Source organism: Nomia melanderi, chromosome 6, assembly GCF_051020985.1.
Source record: "Nomia melanderi isolate GNS246 chromosome 6, iyNomMela1, whole genome shotgun sequence".
NCBI lineage: Eukaryota > Metazoa > Arthropoda > Insecta > Hymenoptera > Halictidae > Nomia > Nomia melanderi.
In genome coordinates this window covers 18,890,521-18,910,071 of record NC_135004.1, presented here as the reverse complement: position 1 = coordinate 18,910,071, position 19,551 = coordinate 18,890,521, and the positions used below count along the sequence as shown (strand labels likewise).

Genomic DNA, 19,551 nt, shown 5'->3' with positions numbered 1-19,551 from the left:
ATACATATACATTATTGAATGAAATCTTAATATTATATACCGCTTTAATATTTGCTATTGTACTTAATCAGGTTTAGATGAAAAGTAACATTTTAGAAGAAATAATGAGTAATTTTCTTCAATTGTCTTTGTTTGAAAGGTATAGAGTCATTAGGCATAAAAACAGTGTCTTGAAAGCATTAAAATATATTGTATAAATTAACTAATATTAGAATTAGTCATGCCTTGGTTAATTAGGCGTTAAGTTTCTAGTACTGTGTGCATTATCGTAGACTGGCGAAGTATCTTTTGAATTTACGTTGCTCCCGCTTGATCTGGAGTCGAGTGTAATCTGTCTGCAAGAGGTTTTACATACACCCACCCGCCATCCTTAGTTTCTTTAAACAGCTGTTAAAGGAAAAAAGGTATTATATCTTTTTCCAAAAGAAAATACATAATTAATTTTCAATAGTGTATACCTTAGTTTGCCAATTACTGTTATTTTCTTTTCTAATTCGTGCCTCGTCGCGTTGTCTCTGTTCAATGGTACACTTTGCTGCAGTGGCTTTCTCCATGTCATTAATCCTTAATCCCACAGTTACATCTCGCCAAACTTTTCGCGACTCGTTATCTTCCTGTTCGCAGACTGGTTTTACTAATTTTTTCTGAGTAGTAAGTTCTCTAACGTCCGCGAATATTTCAGTTCTCTGAATGGTAATTTATATTACGTTATTGAAATTCGAAATTATAATTATCTGATAATTACGGTGATTAGTTTTCATACTTACACCATCAGCCCATTTTGCTTCCATAGCACCACTCCACTCTCCATTTATAGAAAGAAATGGTTTTTTATCTCCCGGTTGTGTAATCTGACATGTAATACGGTTACGTTTACCCCCATAAAAAGGTTTTGTCAAAAATTCTACAGTAGCATGGAAGCCAGTCTGTGGGCAATGTATAGTTGCAGTTCCTCCTAATTCTATCCATGGTACAGTAAGGATAGATCTACCATAACCATTTGGAAAAGATAAGATGTACTCTTCTCCATACTGTAATACATTTACCCAACCCTTGCCTACGTTATGCACCCCTATACTTAATCCAAGGAATTTACTTTTTGTCCATACATGTGCTCCAAAACTAATTTGCTTCGTATAATGTTCAGCATAGAATGCGCTTACTAGATAAAGAATACTATTTTCACTAAACATGTTTTAAAAGTCAAATGATTAGTAGGTTAAAAACTTACTTGGAGGATGATGAGAAACTTGTTCTGCAACGAATGAAAGTTGATTCTCTCTACACCAAGGTACAGGACCTTCGGCAACTAATTTCGAATCAATTGTACTATCTACAGTGACATTGGGAATATCCCAATGACACCTAAAAATTTCACCTAATATTGGATTATACGGTTTTTTTGCTACACCTGATTTACGACCTGCATGGAAACTGCATAAATACCAGCGAACTACTTGAACCATTCTATCTCTTGGGGTAACCATATCTGCTATGCTACAACGAATGAAACAATTTATAACAATTTATAACAAATATTAACAATTAAAACGCAAGATGTATTTTACAAAACATATTTTTAATATCATATACCTTATAAATTGATCTGGATGAGTAAAGTAATCTGCATACATTTCTAAAAGTGATCTGCGTTCCAATATAAACGTAGGTAATGCTACTTTTGTTAAATCCATGCCAATTTTCACTTGCGACAAGAGATGGGTTACAACTGAACCGTGGGATTCCATGGAATCCACTGAAAAGGAGTACATATCAGGTTAGGTAATACATTTATTTTTCTATTTCATTCTGTTTCTTAATAATTTAAATGTACAGTAACATGTACTAATTACTAACTTTCGGTTTCGCTTTCCTCCTCGTAAAGAGCTATAACAAAACATGATCTTATATATTAACGATAGATTAATATATTTATTATCGACAGATTGATATATTTAATAGTCACTCAAATATTGTTTGACTTATTTATTCGTAAATATTAAGATGATATAGAGTAATATAAAGGAATCTGTTCAATATACATCAATATATTGTAAACTGTCTTTTACACTGCAATGTAACATTTGTGCAATATCGATGAAATATTTATATTTTTCTATAATCTTACATAGACTTACATTTTGAATTTGTGGGCAGCATATTGTTTTTTTGGAAAATACCAATTAATATCCATTCCTAAATACTTTCACTGTATAGAATTAACTACACATGACATAAAAATCTTCTTTTGAGAAATAAAATCCACAGAAAATAAGAAAATATTAAAGATTGACAAAAATTTTTGGTCTGTGAATTCGTCATATTATCAGACATTCAAGTTTAAGTACAAATTCGATGACTATTTTACGATAACGTTACGTTGACACGATAATTCACGTGTTGTGTAAGATGCTCCCTAAAATCAATAGTTTTAGTTGCGGGTAACGTCGAATGGTGCAAATCTGTGTTATCGATACTACTAAAACGCATTTAATTTCTTACATTCGATTTCTCAATGATTCATTTCAAATTTTAATTATTAAAATGTAAATAAATTTGATCATAAATTTCGAGATTTTCTTAGCTAGATGCGTTAGAATTTTAATCTATAACTAACATGTCCTAATCTAGTTCAGCTAATCTAAATATGTATATATTCATTTTTATTGCAATTGATGTTTACTTTTTCACTTTTAGTTTCTTCCTTGAGCCCAAATATAAATATAAATATTACATGCATATAATACAGTGGATATAGAACAGTACATAGATACAATACATGTAAATACGTTATATTTATTACATATAATTACGAACATAGACTTACCATCATAATCAACTGATCCGTCACCTTTTGTAGGAGGTAACGGGTTTTGTCTCCGGTTTTCATTAGAATTGTCTGCATGCATTTGTGACCGTTCGCTCTCTCGTCGTCTACTAAAAGATTTCAGTATTATTTTCAAGTAATACGTGTTACGGTTTATATAATTTACGAATACTTACACAGTAATATGATTTTGTATTGCGCTAGGTGGTGCTATTTCATCTGCTGCATCAAAATAATCTTCATCCTCGTCCGAAGATGAGTAAGAAAATTGTGGTACTGGAAGATCTCTATCTACAACAGCTTTATAAATAAAATAAAGATTTTAACATCTTTTTTAGTATTGTCAAAATGAAATACTGAATACTTTCATACGCAATTTTCATTTTCACAGAAGTACATGTAACTAAGGAAAAGAGGATTACCATTTGGCAATGTAGGTATTCTTGGTTCTACACATTCAGAACCCAATTCAATTCCAGTTTGTACAGCTGTTTCTGGTTCTCTAGTAGCAACTGAAGTTCACCCCATTAAAATTTCACTATTAGAAAAACATTCTGTATATTATATCTAACTAATTACCATGAGATAAGGCAGATGAAACATGTATTGAGTCAGTGGGTCCCCTATATATCCCATTTACAGGTATTGCTGTGTTCTGAAAGTATTGTTTTCATCATGAATATTACAGTTGGTTAAATGAAGTGTGCAGAATATAATTGTGAAATCCTTCTAAAAGGTACACTATTTTACGAAGTTTTTACCTTTGCAATTTGCAACTGAACTATTGTATGCTTAACAGAATTAAGCATTGCATTAGCTTGAGTTAAAATTGCTGTATACTTCTCTTGCTTTTCTTCATCTTCCGTAGATGCATTCCTTTGTTTCGTTTCAATTACTTTTATTTGATCAATTAACAGTTGGAGATAAGCGTCTGCTTCAGCTACTTTACGATCAAAATCTTGTTTTGGGGGAGACTTTTTAGGATCCCACCTCTGAAATAATAATAAATTCTTTTTGTTAGATAAATGAGTCAAAAGAAAACTTAATAATCGTAATATACTAGTAGGACATAAACTAATAATACAGCATGAGAATGACGTAATATAGTATCTTCTAAAGCACGAATCCAACGCTCTCGTTCCTCTGCATTTCGTGTTTGGAAGTGAAATGTTTTTGGATCATCTTTATAAGATGATGTTGTAATGGTAAATGTGCTATCATCTTCATCATCTATACCAATGATAGCGCCTCTTAAGCGTACACATCCTCTGCGTGCTCCTCTCATCATTTTCTCCTTACTCTGAAATAAAATAATTACAAAAGCTTGATTGAAAATATAACATCAATACAAATTGCAGATTATAAAAATATTCTGTATGTTGACATTTTGCAACATTTTTTCAAAATGAAAATAATTGCAACAATTTTAAAGTCCTTTTATTAAATGGAGTTTACTCTTATCACAAAAATCTGATAAGGAGTAGTCGTGTTTTATCACTGTAGAAGTAACTTTATGATTGGAAATTAAGCAATCAGCTGATTATGACAGATAGATAAATTGTTACTATCATAAATAGGATTAATGTTCAAGAATCGTGTCAATGAACGAACAAAGATACTACTGCACGGAAAATAAACATTGTATTAAAATAATGGATTGTATATTAATTGTTTTGACAAACTAGTGGGGTGTGTAACCTGTTGGCAAAACGCATCGAATCAACATAAACCATACTTAAATTGTTTCGAAAATCTTACCGTATAATACGACAATAGACCGGCATTGTCATCTAGAACAAACCATCGATATTGCCATCCGTTAACAACATTTGTCCATTTGCTAAGTGAACCTTCCATCGTCGACATTGTTATTTGTTGCTCGCTGTTACTCACGGCATATATACAGGTACAGATATAATACGTGTTTCTGTACGAACATATAGAAAGGTAACTCTATAAGAAGATTTACATAAGACGAATTTTCAAACGTCTTTAGATTGGAATTAATTCTTTATCTCGCAAACGAATGATAGCGGATTTAAATTGCGCCAATTTATCGGTGACACGCATGTACATACTTTCAATTTGAATCTATCATTTCGAGCGCAACAAAATTTACGGTCTTTCCTTTATTGAAATAGGATCGTGTGTAAGAGAAAAAAATCATCTGTACCGGCTTACTATCTTCCTAGTTACTTCCTGTAGTCAACGATTATGAAAGATTCCGTTAAGATAATAATAAAATAGTAAATACAGCGTTGAATACCGAAAGCCGTGGAAATGGTTGAGCGTACGTTAATGCGATAATCAATTTTCTGTGTAAATTAAAACTAATTCAAGTATTTTCTATTAAGTAAATAAATTATTCTCGATCCAGATAAATATTCGAAAAGAAGGAAAGTGTCGTACATTCGATTCAAGGAAGATTAGGCAAGTAATGTATGTTTCCAATCAGCTGGTTAATTGTTTTTTTCACTACAAGCTAGCTACCTACACCGTCGTTGGTGTAGTAACATATGTATACCTATTTGCAATTGTGTGGCAGCGATAGATAGATGGAAAAGTAACAAATAAATTCGTGCATTCAACGTAAATGTGGTTAATAGATGTTTTGTAAATTTGCATTGTTTTCTACCGTTCGTTATACGCGTACATATATGTGTACATAATATACGTGCAACAAATAATATTCCATCGAATTCCTTTACGAAAATTATAAAAGAGGCATGACGTTTTTAGGCAAAGAAAACTCAGTGTTAAAGTAAACGATATTGAAAATTGAACATGTTCCATTCACTCTAATTAGTATTGCATACAAGTGACTCATAATATTTATAATAACGTGTGTTGGAAATTAACAGTAAACATTAAATATGGAAGAAAAACATGGTTCAAGTACATTGGAAGACGAAGAAGTGGAGGAGTCAGAAAATATAATAATAAATGAAGTTGATGGATTACCAAATTTACATCCTAATTATCAACAGTTAGAATTAGAATTTGATGTAGAAAAAGGTCATAGTGAGACTAATACAAGGTCTCTAGAGGATTTAGTTCACGATGAAGATTTACCAACATCTGTCATAGTAACGAATGTGGATCCTCGAGTATTTAAAAGTGATGAACTAAAGGTATAAGAAGTAAATAAGTTTTCACAGAAAAGTTAAGTGAAATAAAAAAATGTTGTATGTTTAGTTAAACGCACTGTTTCTTTTTATAGCATAAAATAGAAGATCTATTTAAACAATTTGGAGAAGATGCTACATTTCAATATTTTAGATCATTTAGAAGAATGAGAGTAAACTATAGTTCTCCAAATGCAGCTGCAAATGCTAGGATACAGTTACATCAAACACACTTCGGCGAGACAGATATCAATTGTTACTTTGCACAGCCTGTCACTCCGATAGGTTTGTAACTGCATATGTTATACTATAAATAACAATGTCAACTTTATTAATGACAACAACAATTCATTCCACAGATATGGAAGATCAGCATCTTCAACCACCAGCACTTACTAAACAGTTCCTAATTTCACCACCTGCTTCACCACCTATCGGCTGGGAGCCCAGAGAGGAAAATGAACCTTTAGTTAATCACGATCTGTTAGCAGCTATAGCAAACTTATCTGCAGGTTCGTATGACATTTGTTACTATCTTAACATCCCATTTTATGTGTCTTGCATCATAACATAAATTGTTATCGCGACATTTTATTAATCGTTGACTTTATAGGAGGAAGCCATGAATTACATCCTGGAGGTTCTGGTCAGCCAGGAATAGTTGTCCATGTTTGCGAAACAACAAATCCTGTAAAAAACGCCCCACGCATACAGCATACACGTTGTCCAGAACATTCATAAGTAGCATCATTAGAAATATTGTCCTTTTTATGGCAATGAATTATTTATCCATCCAAGAAGAAACTAGAGGCATTACTTACAATGGCATTCAATATTCAAACATTTTTATTGCTATACTGCAAAATTGAGAATTCTTAACTTGTGGTAGTAGCATCACAAGAAATGATTTGTAAATGTGTTTTGCTATGGCAAGTACATGTGAGTATATTATAAAAACGAATATCGAATATATTTATATATTAAAATCATATCATTAAAATTGTTCTTCTTTCCAGATATATAACATTATTTTATGCTGAAATTGCAAATAAAAATATATTATCGAGAACGTTATATATATACATATATATTAGGCTGTTACACATGAAGTAGTTGATTTTATTGATAGGTGTAAAATAGTACTTTTAAGAATTAGAATTATTAATTGAAAATTAATTATTAAAAGAATCTTATATTCTGTTCCTTTTAAGATCTCTTTATACATTGGTAATGATAATAGTTGATCTTTATGTTGAAACGAATAAATGTGAATAAACTAACATTTGAAAATGAATAATATTAAACTAATAGTGTTTGATGATAAAACCATTTAATAAAAGTGTAGTAATTAACATGTACAGAAAGAACAAACTGCAATTCATCACTTAAAAATGGTTTTGATGTTTTTTTTTGTTTATTCTAACATCAAAAAAAAAAAAAAACGAAATCAATGGTTTCATGTGTAGCACACTTAATAAACTTAGCGTGAAAATTACCAAATATTTACTAACGTAAAAATAAATTGTTAGAAAGACTTCACGATAATTTTTAACTTTTAAAAAGAGCATATTAATTTAAGATACTAAAAGCTTATTTGCCATCACAGAAATTAATAAAACGAATATTAACGTGTCAACATTGAAGAGTATTCGAATTAGCGATATCAGAGTTATATTTCGAGTTATCGGTGTTATACTTGTATCGTCACAAAAAGTATGTAAAATTTAACTCCTTAGGAAATATCAGTAAACTAGTAGAAATAAATATTTGCTCTAATAAAATTATTTGTGAATTCAAAACGATTTTAGCTTGAGAAGTACAAAAGGAATGTGTGTGTAATGAGTTTAATAAGGACAATTATAAACATTAATGTATATTTAATGTACATACATGTGATTGTGAGCGTATACCATGTGAACGCATGAGGGTTGATATTATTGATACTAATCTGTATTAATTTAAAATTAATTTATATTAAAACTGAGGCGAGAAACAGTTTTATTTCTTAAAAGAAATGTTATAAACATTGAGCTACGAATAATCAATAAATGAATTTCGAAAGAGGATTTAACGCGCAATTAAAAATATACATATTACTTGCGATGTATCGGTGTTACTGTCTTATTGCAACAGTAATGTGTAGGTATGTATATGTACTTATATGTATATGTAAATGTATATAATGTTCCCGCTCGAATGAAATATATTTCATGTTGGTGTAAGATTTAAATTAACATAAAGCTGTTGAAAATTTATAAATATGTTATAGCAAATTACTTTTCTGTGAATAAATATGTTACCAAAAATTTCTTTTTTCGTGTTGTCCCGTTTAGCAGTATTTTTTTTTTTTTTAATTCTAATTCTAATCTTTTTGGGATGAAATTAATTAACAATAAAATACACCAGAAGCTATAAAAAATTCCGTTCTTTTAATTCAGAAATTGTTTACTGTTACACTGTCATTGGCTTATTTAATAATATAAAAGCTTTATACACATAAATGTTATTAATAATGGTAAGTCAACATGTTATGATTCATGATGTGTCTGTGCAAAATTCAGCATAAGGATTATACATTGCGTTACTAGTCTATGAAAATGAATTTTAATTCCTTTAATATGACATTTACATGTGTTGGTATAGGCCATTTATTGTATTTCCCGTTTGCATGTATTTTTATTCAGCTAAAAATTTTGCAGTCGGAAATACACATTTAATCGTTTAAAAGTTACGACACAATTAATACAAAACAGCGTGAAAACGTGTCATATAAAGAAACTCTCATAATTAGTGTACTTTTTACAATTGAAACAAATTCACAGAAATCAATGACCCTTGGAAAATATGTACACATATAGTAAATAAACATACTCACGCGTCTACATCATTCGTGTTTAGATTTTTTGTGTGATGTGTGAACACAAAAAATAAAACGTGTTTGTAACTGTTTTATTCAAAATTATAAAAATAATTTGTAAATCTGCGATTTAGTTGATAGATTAGAATTTTGAAGTGTTATAATAATTTCATTGTCAACTACTATGCATACAATTGTAATCAACGGCAGTATCTTACTTAATCATGATTCCAGAACGATATGACTTTGTGCCCAAACACTAATTATTCACGTTAAAGATGTGTTCTTCTTTTTTGTGATCGTGTTACAAAAACATTAAATATCTTTCAATTACATTACGATTCTTTGAGCATACACTTTCATACACAAAAACTGAATTTTTATAAAAATATAATATTAATCGTAAGAGTTTATACACTCTTATATGCATGCATAATCTCGGTTTATGCCACGTACACAAATGTATTAATGTCATCATCGTGTCTGCGAATATATTTATGTTCAATGAGCCATTCAATTTGTTCTTTTATCATCTTTTTACTCGGCAAAAACATGTTTTTCAGTATATCGACTAATTCAGTTTGTAACTGAGCATTACTAATTTTCTTGCGCATTTTTAGGATCTTAATGATCGCTTCCTGCAACAGAATATTTAAATCACGATGTTTTCTTTATGAAAAAGTGAAAGTTAATTAAATACACAATATACCTGAACCCTTAATATTCTAAGTTGTACAATAGATTGGTTGTCTTCCTCTTTACTTCGTTCAGTTGATAATTGAAGCCGCCCTATTAAATTGATTTTTCCTCGTTTTTGTAGTTTTCCATTTTTTCTAAAAATAAGGGTAAGAATAAAAATAAAAATAGCAATTCACAATACTATTTTAATAGAGCATTTTTCAGATATATTACTAACACAATAGCGAATTCCTGGTTCACCCAAAACCTTGTGTCATTCGCGAAATCTTTGGGACTATGTGCAGGTGGTTCTACTAACAAAAGTTGTCGTTTAAGTTTTGGAAAGACACATAAAGACCATAACGTTCGTCTAAGTTCAGGATCAGGAAGTTCCGTAGCCAGTCGTAAATTTTCGTATGTAATTTTTTCAAACGGTCGCTGATTCCAAGCGAATAAAACTGCCATTTGAAAAGTTGTTACGTCCACATCGAAGCGTCCCACTTGGTTGGAAAATGTTATCTGGAACACCATCCAAATTGGTTGCAAGGTGAAGCTGAAAATTAGAATCGAGATATTCAAGTTCTTGAAAAGTTCTATTCTATACCCTTTTTTACTGCATCAAAAAACTTTTTCTTGTACTGTTATAACATATATTGACATAATCAATTAACATTACGCTGACATTTTTATTAGTTTAAGGAAGACCTCTTTTAATCCATCAAAATTCTTCATAAACGCAAAAACATCTGTCTTAATATTCTCTGACAAGACATTTCATTTCTTACCGTGCCATTAGACATATGATGGTACCATTGTAATTTTCTTCCGCTATGTTTTTTCTTATAAAATTCTTCTACTTCGGGAATATAATCTTCTAATTGTAACGGTAAACTTACAGTGACACGTTCACTGCCTCGAGCCCATGCACCTGCATTTAATATCTATAAATAAAATTGTATTCAATTAGTGTGCCCATTTTTATAGTATATAGATTGAACGGTCTATCCGTTTCAACTAGTACCTTAATATTTATACTATCCGCAATAGCAGCTCTACACTGTTCTTTGAACTGTTGATTGAGGTCCTGCGACACTTTAATGTCTTGGAACATTCGAGCTAATTTATTAACATAATCAGCAGGCATTCCAACTTCGCGAAGCCATTCTACCATATTTTCTTCTTTCTCAGAATCCGCAGATGTGTCTAATATTAAGCGGCGTGTTAAATGAGCCTTATGATAGCGCATAAATACATCCTTATTTTGAACATACTTTAACACTAACAACTAAAACGAAATTAATGAAAGATGGATACGAAATAACGTATCGTAAACACATATTTCTCATATGTATAATATTACTGTGCTTCAAGAAAATAAATACTTACTACATCTTTTAGCTTACTTTCAATTTCATCAGAAGTCAGTTTTTTACTCAGAGGTGTCTTTCTAAGTAGCATATCACAGTAATTTGCAAGAAGCTCTGGACACTTTGATTCTGGCTGTTTATTATTGTTGTTATTGGGTTTATTATTTAAAATTGATGTACCGATGCCAGAACTTTGGCGAGCTGGTAATTCTAACTTGAATACCGTTGCATCGTTTACAACAAGTTTGTAAGCTTTATCTCTAGCCGTTAGAAATCTGGGGTCATCGTCAAATGCTTCTTTAACGAGAGTTGAAAAACGACGGAAAAGGTCTAATAATCTTTCAACATATTTTTCAGAATCATGAGTAATTACATCTACAGCTGCCATCATATCAGCTAGACCTGCACTCGCAATATGTTCCTCTAAATTTCTTAACATTGGACCTACACCTTCGGATACTCTATCCATTAATTTCAGCATCAATCTAAGTTCTGTAATTTATACGATCGATAATATTATTGTAGATCTATCATTTAAACAGTATAAATTAAACTACACTTACGATCTGTTTGATGATGTTGAATCATCCTTGGACATTCTGCTAATATAGCTGGTTTAAAACTTGCCACTAACATACGTACACAACAATCGGTTAAAAGTTGTACACTTGCACTGTTTGGTTCTAGATACTTTTGTGCTCGGAGTTCTTCTTCTCTTAACTTTGCTTCCGCGTAACGCATATAATTCTCTACGCCGTGTAGCGATAATTGTTCCGGTGCTTTAACCCAATAAAATGCCTCTGTTGTTTCTATATATGCCGCTTCAAAGTTTTCTCTATATATTTGAAGCTGATCCGTTGTATTTGAGCATAAATTTACTAGAATATACAGCAGAACTTTGAGTTAGTTCCAGTCTATAAATTGTTTTCTATATTATTAAATAAGTTATTACCGTAAGATTCTCTAACACCAATAACAAGTTGTGAATCAAATGCTTCTCCATTTCTTTCAGCTCTTATAAGTCGCATTGCTGAATCCTGCAGTTTCTGTTTTATTTCTCCAAATATGCTCTGATTCCAACTATCCAACATTAACTGTAATGAAAACAGAATGATTAGATCGTAAAGTAAAAAACATGAAAGTACAATATATCAATACCTTTCTAACAACATCGTCGGGTTGATTTCGTTTTTGAGTACTGGAACTTGTTTTACCCACGAGACTAGTTTCTAATTGTCTAAAAGGTGTTGGAAAATAAATACACTGAATAAAAAACTTTCTCCATTCAACTATATATGCTTTTAATAGAGCTTGTTCCTCTTGATGTGCTAAAATTCTCTATAGAAGATTAAAATCATTTATTTAGTTTCAGCACATACATATATATGTTTATATATAGAAATAATATATACCTGTTGAGCTTGTTTTATAAAATCCATTATATCTTCTTTAAGTGCATCTCTCAACTTAGGAGGACCATTATCATCCCACACACATACCAAATGAACAGAGTAAAATAAATCCTGCCATTCTGCTGGAGTCACAGGTTCTTGTACCAATAGTTTCAAAATAATTGAACGCATAAATGGCCATTTATCTTCAAACATGAGCCGTCCTTTGTCCTAATTATGTACATATTGTCAAAGAAAATAATGGAAACTTTATTCGTATTTATTATTCAAATGCATATATGTTTACAAAACAATGTGAGAAAATATAAAAATATTGAAAGTAGCATTTCGATTTTCTTATCAATATGTAAAGCTAAATACAAACAGATGATTTGTAAGAACTGTTGCTCTGCTGAATTTTTTCATCAGTGTGCAAATCTTCGTATAATTCAATACGAAAAGAATACGTACATATTAAAAACGAAGTTGTTTTATAATTATCGGAAAGAACAATGATTTGCATTTGCGATTAAAAAGTGACAGTAACAGCAAGATCATGCAGAAATTTTAAATTAAAATATATTTATGTACATGTTTTTAAGTAGGAGAATTCAAATTGTTGTTTGACAATTTAACCAATGCATAGGTTATCAACACTTGTACACTATCATTAAGAATAAGAGGGTGTAAAAGAAAAACGAAAAAGTTATATACATTGTACTGACAAGTCTTTGTTTATATAAATCGACTTTAAATGCAAATTGTGTTATTTAATGACAACTAACCTTCAACATCGTCGCCATCACAAATTTTTGACATGTCCTATACCTCAATGCGACTACGCCAAAGTATATATACAGTGGTGAACAAAAGTATTGGCACAGGCCTGATTTTCATATAAAATCTGATATAAATTTCAAAAGAATACCAGCATTCAACACTTTTACGAAATATAATTTTCGAGTCTAAAATTTAAAAATACCACAAGCCATGAAGACTCAGCAGTTTACGATAAAGGAAGGCAATAAAAAAGCACTTAAAAATGTTTAAACCGAAACTAAAGTAACGATACGCTTGCGTTTTTGCAATATAAATGTAAATACACCTGCAAAATAAACTATTATAATGTATAACATAATATTTGCTACATAATCCTTTTCTCTTAATAACGTCTTTTAAACAATTTAGAATTGAATGTGTCTAAATCGGTGCCCGCAGGTATTCTAGTGATACTCCCCTCAAGAGAGGGTACTACCCTCTCCATACCTACTTTTATATGCTTGTGTCGAATACTAAGCTCCTTGAATAAAGGTGTGGTGTGGAATGATGTTCAGAGTTACTAGTTTGAGGGGAGTAAATTAAACGCTTCTGTTTTATATAATTCTTCTAGAAGGATTTTATTCGAAACGTGGGATTTTTTCAATCTTTTAGCCAACTTATTCCAAATATAATGATTTAAATTAAGATCCGATGACTAAGGAGACAATGGACAACATACAGGGTGTGTTAAACTATCTAGTAGCAAACGATATAAACGGTGTATTTGAAAGATATCCCTTTACGTTGTTTGATCGTTTTATACAGCGTCATCTATTATTGCGGTGCTAACTAAGTACTTATGTATATTCGGTAACAAATTCTAAAAGTACACGTGGTACCAAATTTAAATGTAAGTGGTTAACGATAAAAGGGGGGAGTAAATATCTAAATACATATTATATAGAATACAAAATTATTTTAGTACCCTTCTAGGAACCTTGAAGTAAGTTCGTAAAAGATTACACAGTACGCAAACTAAAAAATTGTTTAATACTTTTAAAAAATAATATACTTTAAAATTATGTTTAATTTTGTTGTTACTTCGTTTAAGACTATTTTCGATACATATTATTAAGAAATATTTTACATACGACGCAGTTAATAATTATTCATGCATTATGTAGAATTCTATACGTTTAGAATAGGATGACTGTAACCATGTAATCCATGATTACAGATCCCCTCCTAGAAGTGCAATAACACATTCCAAGCTTTCCTAATACCGTTATATCGTACTTAAGTTTTTTTTTTTTGTATATTCCACGGAAAAAAGTGATTCTGCGTTTCAATAAATACGCCTCGAAATAGAATAGAGTTGTAAAATGTTAACAAAAAAAACCGGTAATCGGTTAACGATCCGTCAGAGATAAGGAAAATGTCAGTAAACTTTATTTTTGATAGGAGGATTTACGTTTCGGGTGGCACGTAGCCTAGTCGATGTCATTAAAAGTGGGAAACGTGTCGTATCATCGTGGTAATCCGCGATAATAACTCATTATCGACTTTAAACGTGACTGAAAAACGTACCAGTGAGCTTCGCAATGACAGTCAGACCCAGTGAGAACATGTTCATCCTTTTGATGCTGTTCACTGCGCTTATACCTTCTGTTGTACATAGCAATTATTTTGGACTGAACAGTGAAAAAAATGACCAGTGCTTCTGCAAGGTAACATTATTTTCTTTGTTTTTTCTTTGTTTTCGTAAAAATATTAACATAACCTGTGTAGACGTGTCAAAGCTGTTAGACAGATTGTTAGAAATTTTTTTATTAATTTCTGCTGATTCCTTATACATTTATATAAAAGCCTGTTTACAGTGTTTTCGCATTAAATAATTTAGCACAAAATAGTTATACAATAAAAATGTGTAAACATACGTTTAATTAATAATATATGTTATTAATTTTTAGTTGAAAGGTTCCATCGATGATTGCAGCTGCAATGTGGATACGGTAGATTATTTTAATAACATGAAAATTTATCCAAGACTTCAAAGTCTTCTAGTCAGAGATTACTTCCGGTTTTATAAAGTGAATTTAAAACAAGAATGCCCGTTTTGGCCTGATGACAGTAAATGTGCTATGAGATATTGCAGTGTACAACCATGTCAAGATGTGAGTGGTTGAGAAGTTAACATAATTGGGATGTTTAAACATTATAATGGAATTCTCTGAAGAAAGAAAAATAATAAATGTAATATTAAATGTTTCTCTGTTCATAGGAAGACATTCCAGATGGGTTAAAAGGAGATATGTTAAAACATATTCATTTCAACGAAAGTCCTGTAGATAAATATAAATTCAGCACTCAATACGATAATTGTCTGCACAGTGCTAAAGATCATAACAAAGAGCTTGGTTATTTAAATACAACCATTAGGTAAACAAATTTCCATAAGTTTCAAGAACATATGTTTGTACCATCCAATAATAACACTTTTTATTCAGTTCAGAAAATTATAAAGATTTTGAGTTGTGGCAGCAATATGACGATGCTCAAGATAATTTTTGTGTAAAAGAATCTAGTCCAGGAGAATATGTAGACCTTTTGCTCAACCCTGAGAGGTATACAGGCTATAGAGGATCCAGTGCACATAGAATATGGCGCAGTATTTACATGGAAAATTGTTTTAGGTATGCATGTTTGAGTCTAAAGTGAAATACAAAAGAATAAACAGTTTTATTATCAAATTTTTGTTTTTAGACCAGAAAATTCACCTCACAATTTTATTCAATCTTCAAAAATAAATGGTAAGTTTACACAATATGTTGTTGCCTTGCTTCTGAATTTTAACTTAAAAAGTATATTTTACCTTAATACAGATATGCATGTATATTGTTTTAGGGATGTGCTTGGAAAAGAGAGTTTTTTATCGTGTTATATCAGGTCTTCATGCTAGTATTAACATTCATTTATGTTCGAAATACTTATTGTCATCAACAGACAGTCTAGGAATACTGCCCACTGGTGGTCAATGGGGGCCTAATTTAGATGAGTTTAAAAATAGATTTTCACCTGAAACAACTGGTGGTGAAGGTCCAAATTGGTTAAAAAATTTATACTTTATTTACCTACTTGAACTAAGGGCTGTAGCTAAAGCTGCACCATATTTAGAGCGAGAAGAATATTATACCGGCAATAAAGTACAAGATAACGACACACGTCTAGCAATAAATGATATTTTAAGTGTTGCTAAGTATGTCAATTGAATAAAGTACTATGTTAAAAATGTACTTTATACAATTTTCAAATGTATGTGTATTTTTTTAGGTCATTTCCAGAACACTTCAATGAAAGTGTCATGTTTACTGGTGGAGCAGAAGCTAAACTTTTAAAAGAGCAATTCAAGCAACATTTCAGAAATATCTCCCGCATTATGGATTGCGTAGGATGCGACAAGTGTAAACTTTGGGGAAAACTTCAAATACAAGGGTTGGGTACAGCATTGAAAATTTTATTCTCAGGAAAATTCGATAAATGGGAACCAACATTACATAACTTTCATAGAAAACAGTTCTTCTTAGAAAGAAGCGAAATTGTTGCTCTAATAAATGCTTTGGGAAGGTAAGATTTAGTTTTGTATAAAATTATACGTTAAACGTTCGTGATATTTAGAAACTAGAAATGTAACTGACAGCATTTTCATTTCACAGATTATCAGAGAGTATCTATGAATTGGATAGATTTAGACAAATGTTAAGATAGCAGGGTAATAACATGTAATTATGTATTTACTACAAGAGAAACATCACACAAATTAATTAATATAATTTATGTTTAAGCGATAAGTTTGTCAAATAACTGATTTGAATCAGTTACATGTTACTTTGATGTGTTATACCCTTTACCGAAATAGATATAAAGTCGCAATAAAAATAATTATGACTTCCGTATATGTTACGCTATTTTTTTTTTTTCAAATTTCTTACGACAAGAAAGCGCATAGTGTTATTAAAATAATGAAATTACCGTTGCATTAAAACTTTCATGAATTTAAGATCTTGAGGAATGTTCATTTTTTCTGTTAAAATTTTATTGCGATTTTAATGATAATTTTGACTCCATCTGTGATAAACAGTTTATCTGTGAGAAAAAAAGTTCTCATAACAGTTTTGGCAGTAGCACGTGTGCAATTTTAATTCAGAAGAAAGTTTATTTATCAACGCTACTTACGAAAATATATCATGTTTGGGTGATTCTTGTAATTTTGAAACAGTATTCATTTCAGTCAGAATGTACTGTAAATGAAATCTTTGATATTTCTTGTACAGTCCGATGCAGTGTTAATTGGAAATATGGAACGAATTTATACCGCGATGCGTTTCAATTTTATACACCATTAATTTTAACAATAATGGATATGGGCGTACATTTTTCTGCAAAATCTTATATTCCATGTTTTTATATTCTTGCTATAAGGAACAGTTACATAAAATATTATATATTGGGTATTATGATATATATTGAGTATATACAAGTATTATATAATATATATATATATATAACATATTGGGTCAGTGAGAAAATAATGTAACTTCACCCTTGTAACTTTGAAAGTTAATTTACAACGGTGATTTTTTAAAGTTATTATTGGAAAGAATTCTGTTCATTTCTCATTGAAGTAATTGTGTGATTTTCAAAAAGAAAGTGGTAACTTGATAACTTTAGGAACGGGGAATATGAAAAATGACAATTCTGCACAAGTAGTTGCATTTGCACCTTTCTTAAATTTGTACAATAAAATCGATCGTAATAGATTTTGTCATGTTCCATGTTTAACAGCTGAAAATGCTCAATATTTCTATATTTTATAAATTACAAAATCTTTCATACTATTGTATATTGTATATTTGTGTATATACTACCACTCATAAGTTACATTAAACACTTGGTCGATTAGAATACGTAAACGCAATATTTTGTATTATTATATCATATTTTTTATCTCACCCATGAACAACAAGAAAATGTGATAAATATTTCCAGCGTATTAATACAATGTTCCCTTTGATATTTTACATGACATATTCATGACAAATTTATCTGTATCTTACGTTTACCAAGATAAGCGTTTGAAATGTTATGAGTGGTAGTTAGCCGGATGATCAAATTGTACTACTTAAAGATTATAAAGTATTTATGTTTATTTCAATTTTCCAATGAAAAGTGTAAATGGATGGTAAATGCGTATTCTCAATGAAATAAAAACACATTAATCGAATCTCTGGGAGTTTATGGAAGAACTTGCCGATATTCATATAATTAGATAAGTTTTTATATTTGATAAGTGCTCCGACCATCTGTTCAATGCTATCTCAAATCGATCTTAATTTATAATTGGAATGATACGTAAATTCAATTACATTGCGTACAGCTGTTGCCCTCTTTCCTGTACCAATCTCGCGTCTCATATATTTCTTTTCGTTGCTATTTCTTTGATCGAAATTTCAGTTGTTACAAAGGAAAATTTCTGAAATGTTTTTTCGTTCAATCGAATATCGTCGCATTTCTTTCACGCGTAATATTTATACTTGAAACGTGTCTCGATAATTCTTCGGTTATCTATACCGCGCGCATCGACAACGTCAACGAAGAAAATTCTCGCGAGTCTCACTGTCGCCGGACAGCGATCGATCGGTTAATTAATTATAAAATCTGAAACTAACATCGCCACGCGAAGTATGATAGAATGCCCGATAATGTTCTCGGATAGCAGATACCGAGGTATCTTTGGTGTCAGCTATCCAAGCCTGCAGAACCCGACCACGCTCTAAAATAATCTTAGGCCACCCTGACGGTGATCCTAATAGACGATCCGGTAACTACTTTTCATTACCGTTTCATCGCTTATTATTATTCCCATTGTTACTATCATTATCATTATTATTCAGGAATAAGATTCGTTCGCATCCGAGAAATATTCGCGATGGAACGCTGCGAAAGCAACGAAAGACTACAACCAAGGAAATAATAAGAAAACTGGCAGCCTCGAGATTTTTAGCTGAAACCGTATTTAAACAGGTTCATGGATCGTTTATCGATCGAATCGATTGACCACCGAATTGGCGAAACCGTCCAGCAACGGTATCGCCGAGTCGAAGACATTACATCCCCCGTTGGTAGAATTTTCACCTTGAAACGCCATTCCTCTTTCCGCTGAATCTGCTCTGAAAGTCTGACCGTCGCGAGCGAACATCTCCCGTTGTCCTAGGAATGTTGAAAAAATATTCGTACGCTTCGTCCGGGAAGGATTAACCGGCGCGCGTTGCGCCGCGGCTGAAACGAGTAGCGAGGAACGGCGAGCGGGCTCCGCGGCGTTATCCTGTCACTTAGACCCTTTATCGCATCATTTCCGGACTGTATTATGTCTAGGGCGGTCGTGTGCGTTGTAAACAAATACTCCGTATCGTGAACTGTCATCAGCCATTTCGGTGAGTCGCCTTCTGGGAGCCAGATATACATATACGCATACGAACGTGCAGGGCTC

At 31.5% G+C, this 19,551-nt stretch overlaps 4 protein-coding genes across 15 annotated transcripts; 2 read left to right on the top strand and 2 right to left on the bottom strand.

The window, feature by feature from the left end:
• Positions 1–109: 109 nt before the first annotated feature.
• Positions 110–4,731, bottom strand: LOC116430065 (oxysterol-binding protein-related protein 9). 2 transcript variants are annotated; one of them, XM_031983711.2, is made up of 13 exons: positions 4,586–4,731; positions 3,912–4,127; positions 3,589–3,819; positions 3,407–3,482; positions 3,250–3,339; positions 3,004–3,127; positions 2,828–2,937; positions 1,858–1,887; positions 1,594–1,756; positions 1,232–1,497; positions 768–1,162; positions 459–686; positions 110–387 (listed from the first exon to the last, which is right to left on the bottom strand). In XM_031983711.2, the coding sequence occupies exons 1-13, from the start codon at positions 4,691–4,693 to the stop codon at positions 295–297; spliced, it is 2,130 nt and encodes a 709-aa protein (XP_031839571.1). In that variant the 5' UTR covers positions 4,694–4,731; the 3' UTR covers positions 110–294. The 2 variants fall into 2 exon arrangements, with proteins under 2 accessions (XP_031839571.1, XP_031839573.1); XM_031983713.2 differs by having other exon boundaries at positions 2,828–2,934.
• On the top strand, positions 4,593–7,399 carry sra (RRM_RCAN_like domain containing protein Sra). 5 transcript variants are annotated; one of them, XR_004235617.2, is made up of 7 exons: positions 4,925–5,117; positions 5,205–5,266; positions 5,689–5,958; positions 6,048–6,237; positions 6,312–6,464; positions 6,566–6,891; positions 6,969–7,399. XR_004235617.2 is itself a non-coding variant. In XM_031983720.2 (5 exons), exons 2-5 carry the CDS (start codon positions 5,701–5,703, stop codon positions 6,691–6,693), a joined length of 729 nt encoding a protein of 242 aa, XP_031839580.1. In that variant the 5' UTR covers positions 4,929–5,257; positions 5,689–5,700; the 3' UTR covers positions 6,694–7,399. The 5 variants fall into 5 exon arrangements, 1 of the variants encoding a protein (XP_031839580.1); XR_004235616.2 differs by having other exon boundaries at positions 4,927–5,117; positions 5,205–5,257; XR_012998831.1 differs by having other exon boundaries at positions 4,932–5,117; positions 5,205–5,257; positions 5,567–5,958.
• A 1,183-nt stretch (positions 7,400–8,582) lies between these two features.
• On the bottom strand, positions 8,583–13,473 carry Cul5 (cullin 5). Of its 3 annotated transcripts, none has more exons than XM_031983710.2 (11): positions 13,031–13,473; positions 12,267–12,476; positions 12,013–12,192; positions 11,807–11,948; positions 11,418–11,732; positions 10,874–11,346; positions 10,509–10,772; positions 10,273–10,428; positions 9,726–10,006; positions 9,519–9,642; positions 8,583–9,447 (listed from the first exon to the last, which is right to left on the bottom strand). In XM_031983710.2, exons 1-11 carry the CDS (start codon positions 13,046–13,048, stop codon positions 9,253–9,255), a joined length of 2,358 nt encoding a protein of 785 aa, XP_031839570.1. In that variant the 5' UTR covers positions 13,049–13,473; the 3' UTR covers positions 8,583–9,252. The 3 variants fall into 3 exon arrangements, with proteins under 3 accessions (XP_031839570.1, XP_076224719.1, XP_076224718.1); XM_076368604.1 differs by having other exon boundaries at positions 10,509–10,690; positions 10,891–11,346; XM_076368603.1 differs by lacking the exon at positions 13,031–13,473 and adding an exon at positions 12,837–13,015.
• Positions 13,474–13,560: 87 nt separating this feature from the next.
• Ero1L (endoplasmic reticulum oxidoreductin-1-like protein) lies at positions 13,561–18,285 on the top strand. 5 transcript variants are annotated; one of them, XM_031983717.2, is made up of 9 exons: positions 13,561–13,746; positions 14,466–14,731; positions 14,975–15,178; positions 15,286–15,443; positions 15,512–15,697; positions 15,768–15,814; positions 15,909–16,260; positions 16,335–16,628; positions 16,718–18,285. In XM_031983717.2, the coding sequence occupies exons 2-9, from the start codon at positions 14,606–14,608 to the stop codon at positions 16,767–16,769; spliced, it is 1,419 nt and encodes a 472-aa protein (XP_031839577.1). In that variant the 5' UTR covers positions 13,561–13,746; positions 14,466–14,605; the 3' UTR covers positions 16,770–18,285. The 5 variants fall into 5 exon arrangements, with proteins under 5 accessions (XP_031839577.1, XP_031839575.1, XP_031839574.1 ...); XM_031983715.2 differs by lacking the exon at positions 13,561–13,746 and adding an exon at positions 13,762–13,914; XM_031983714.2 differs by lacking the exon at positions 13,561–13,746 and adding an exon at positions 13,841–14,007.
• Positions 18,286–19,551: the final 1,266 nt, after the last annotated feature.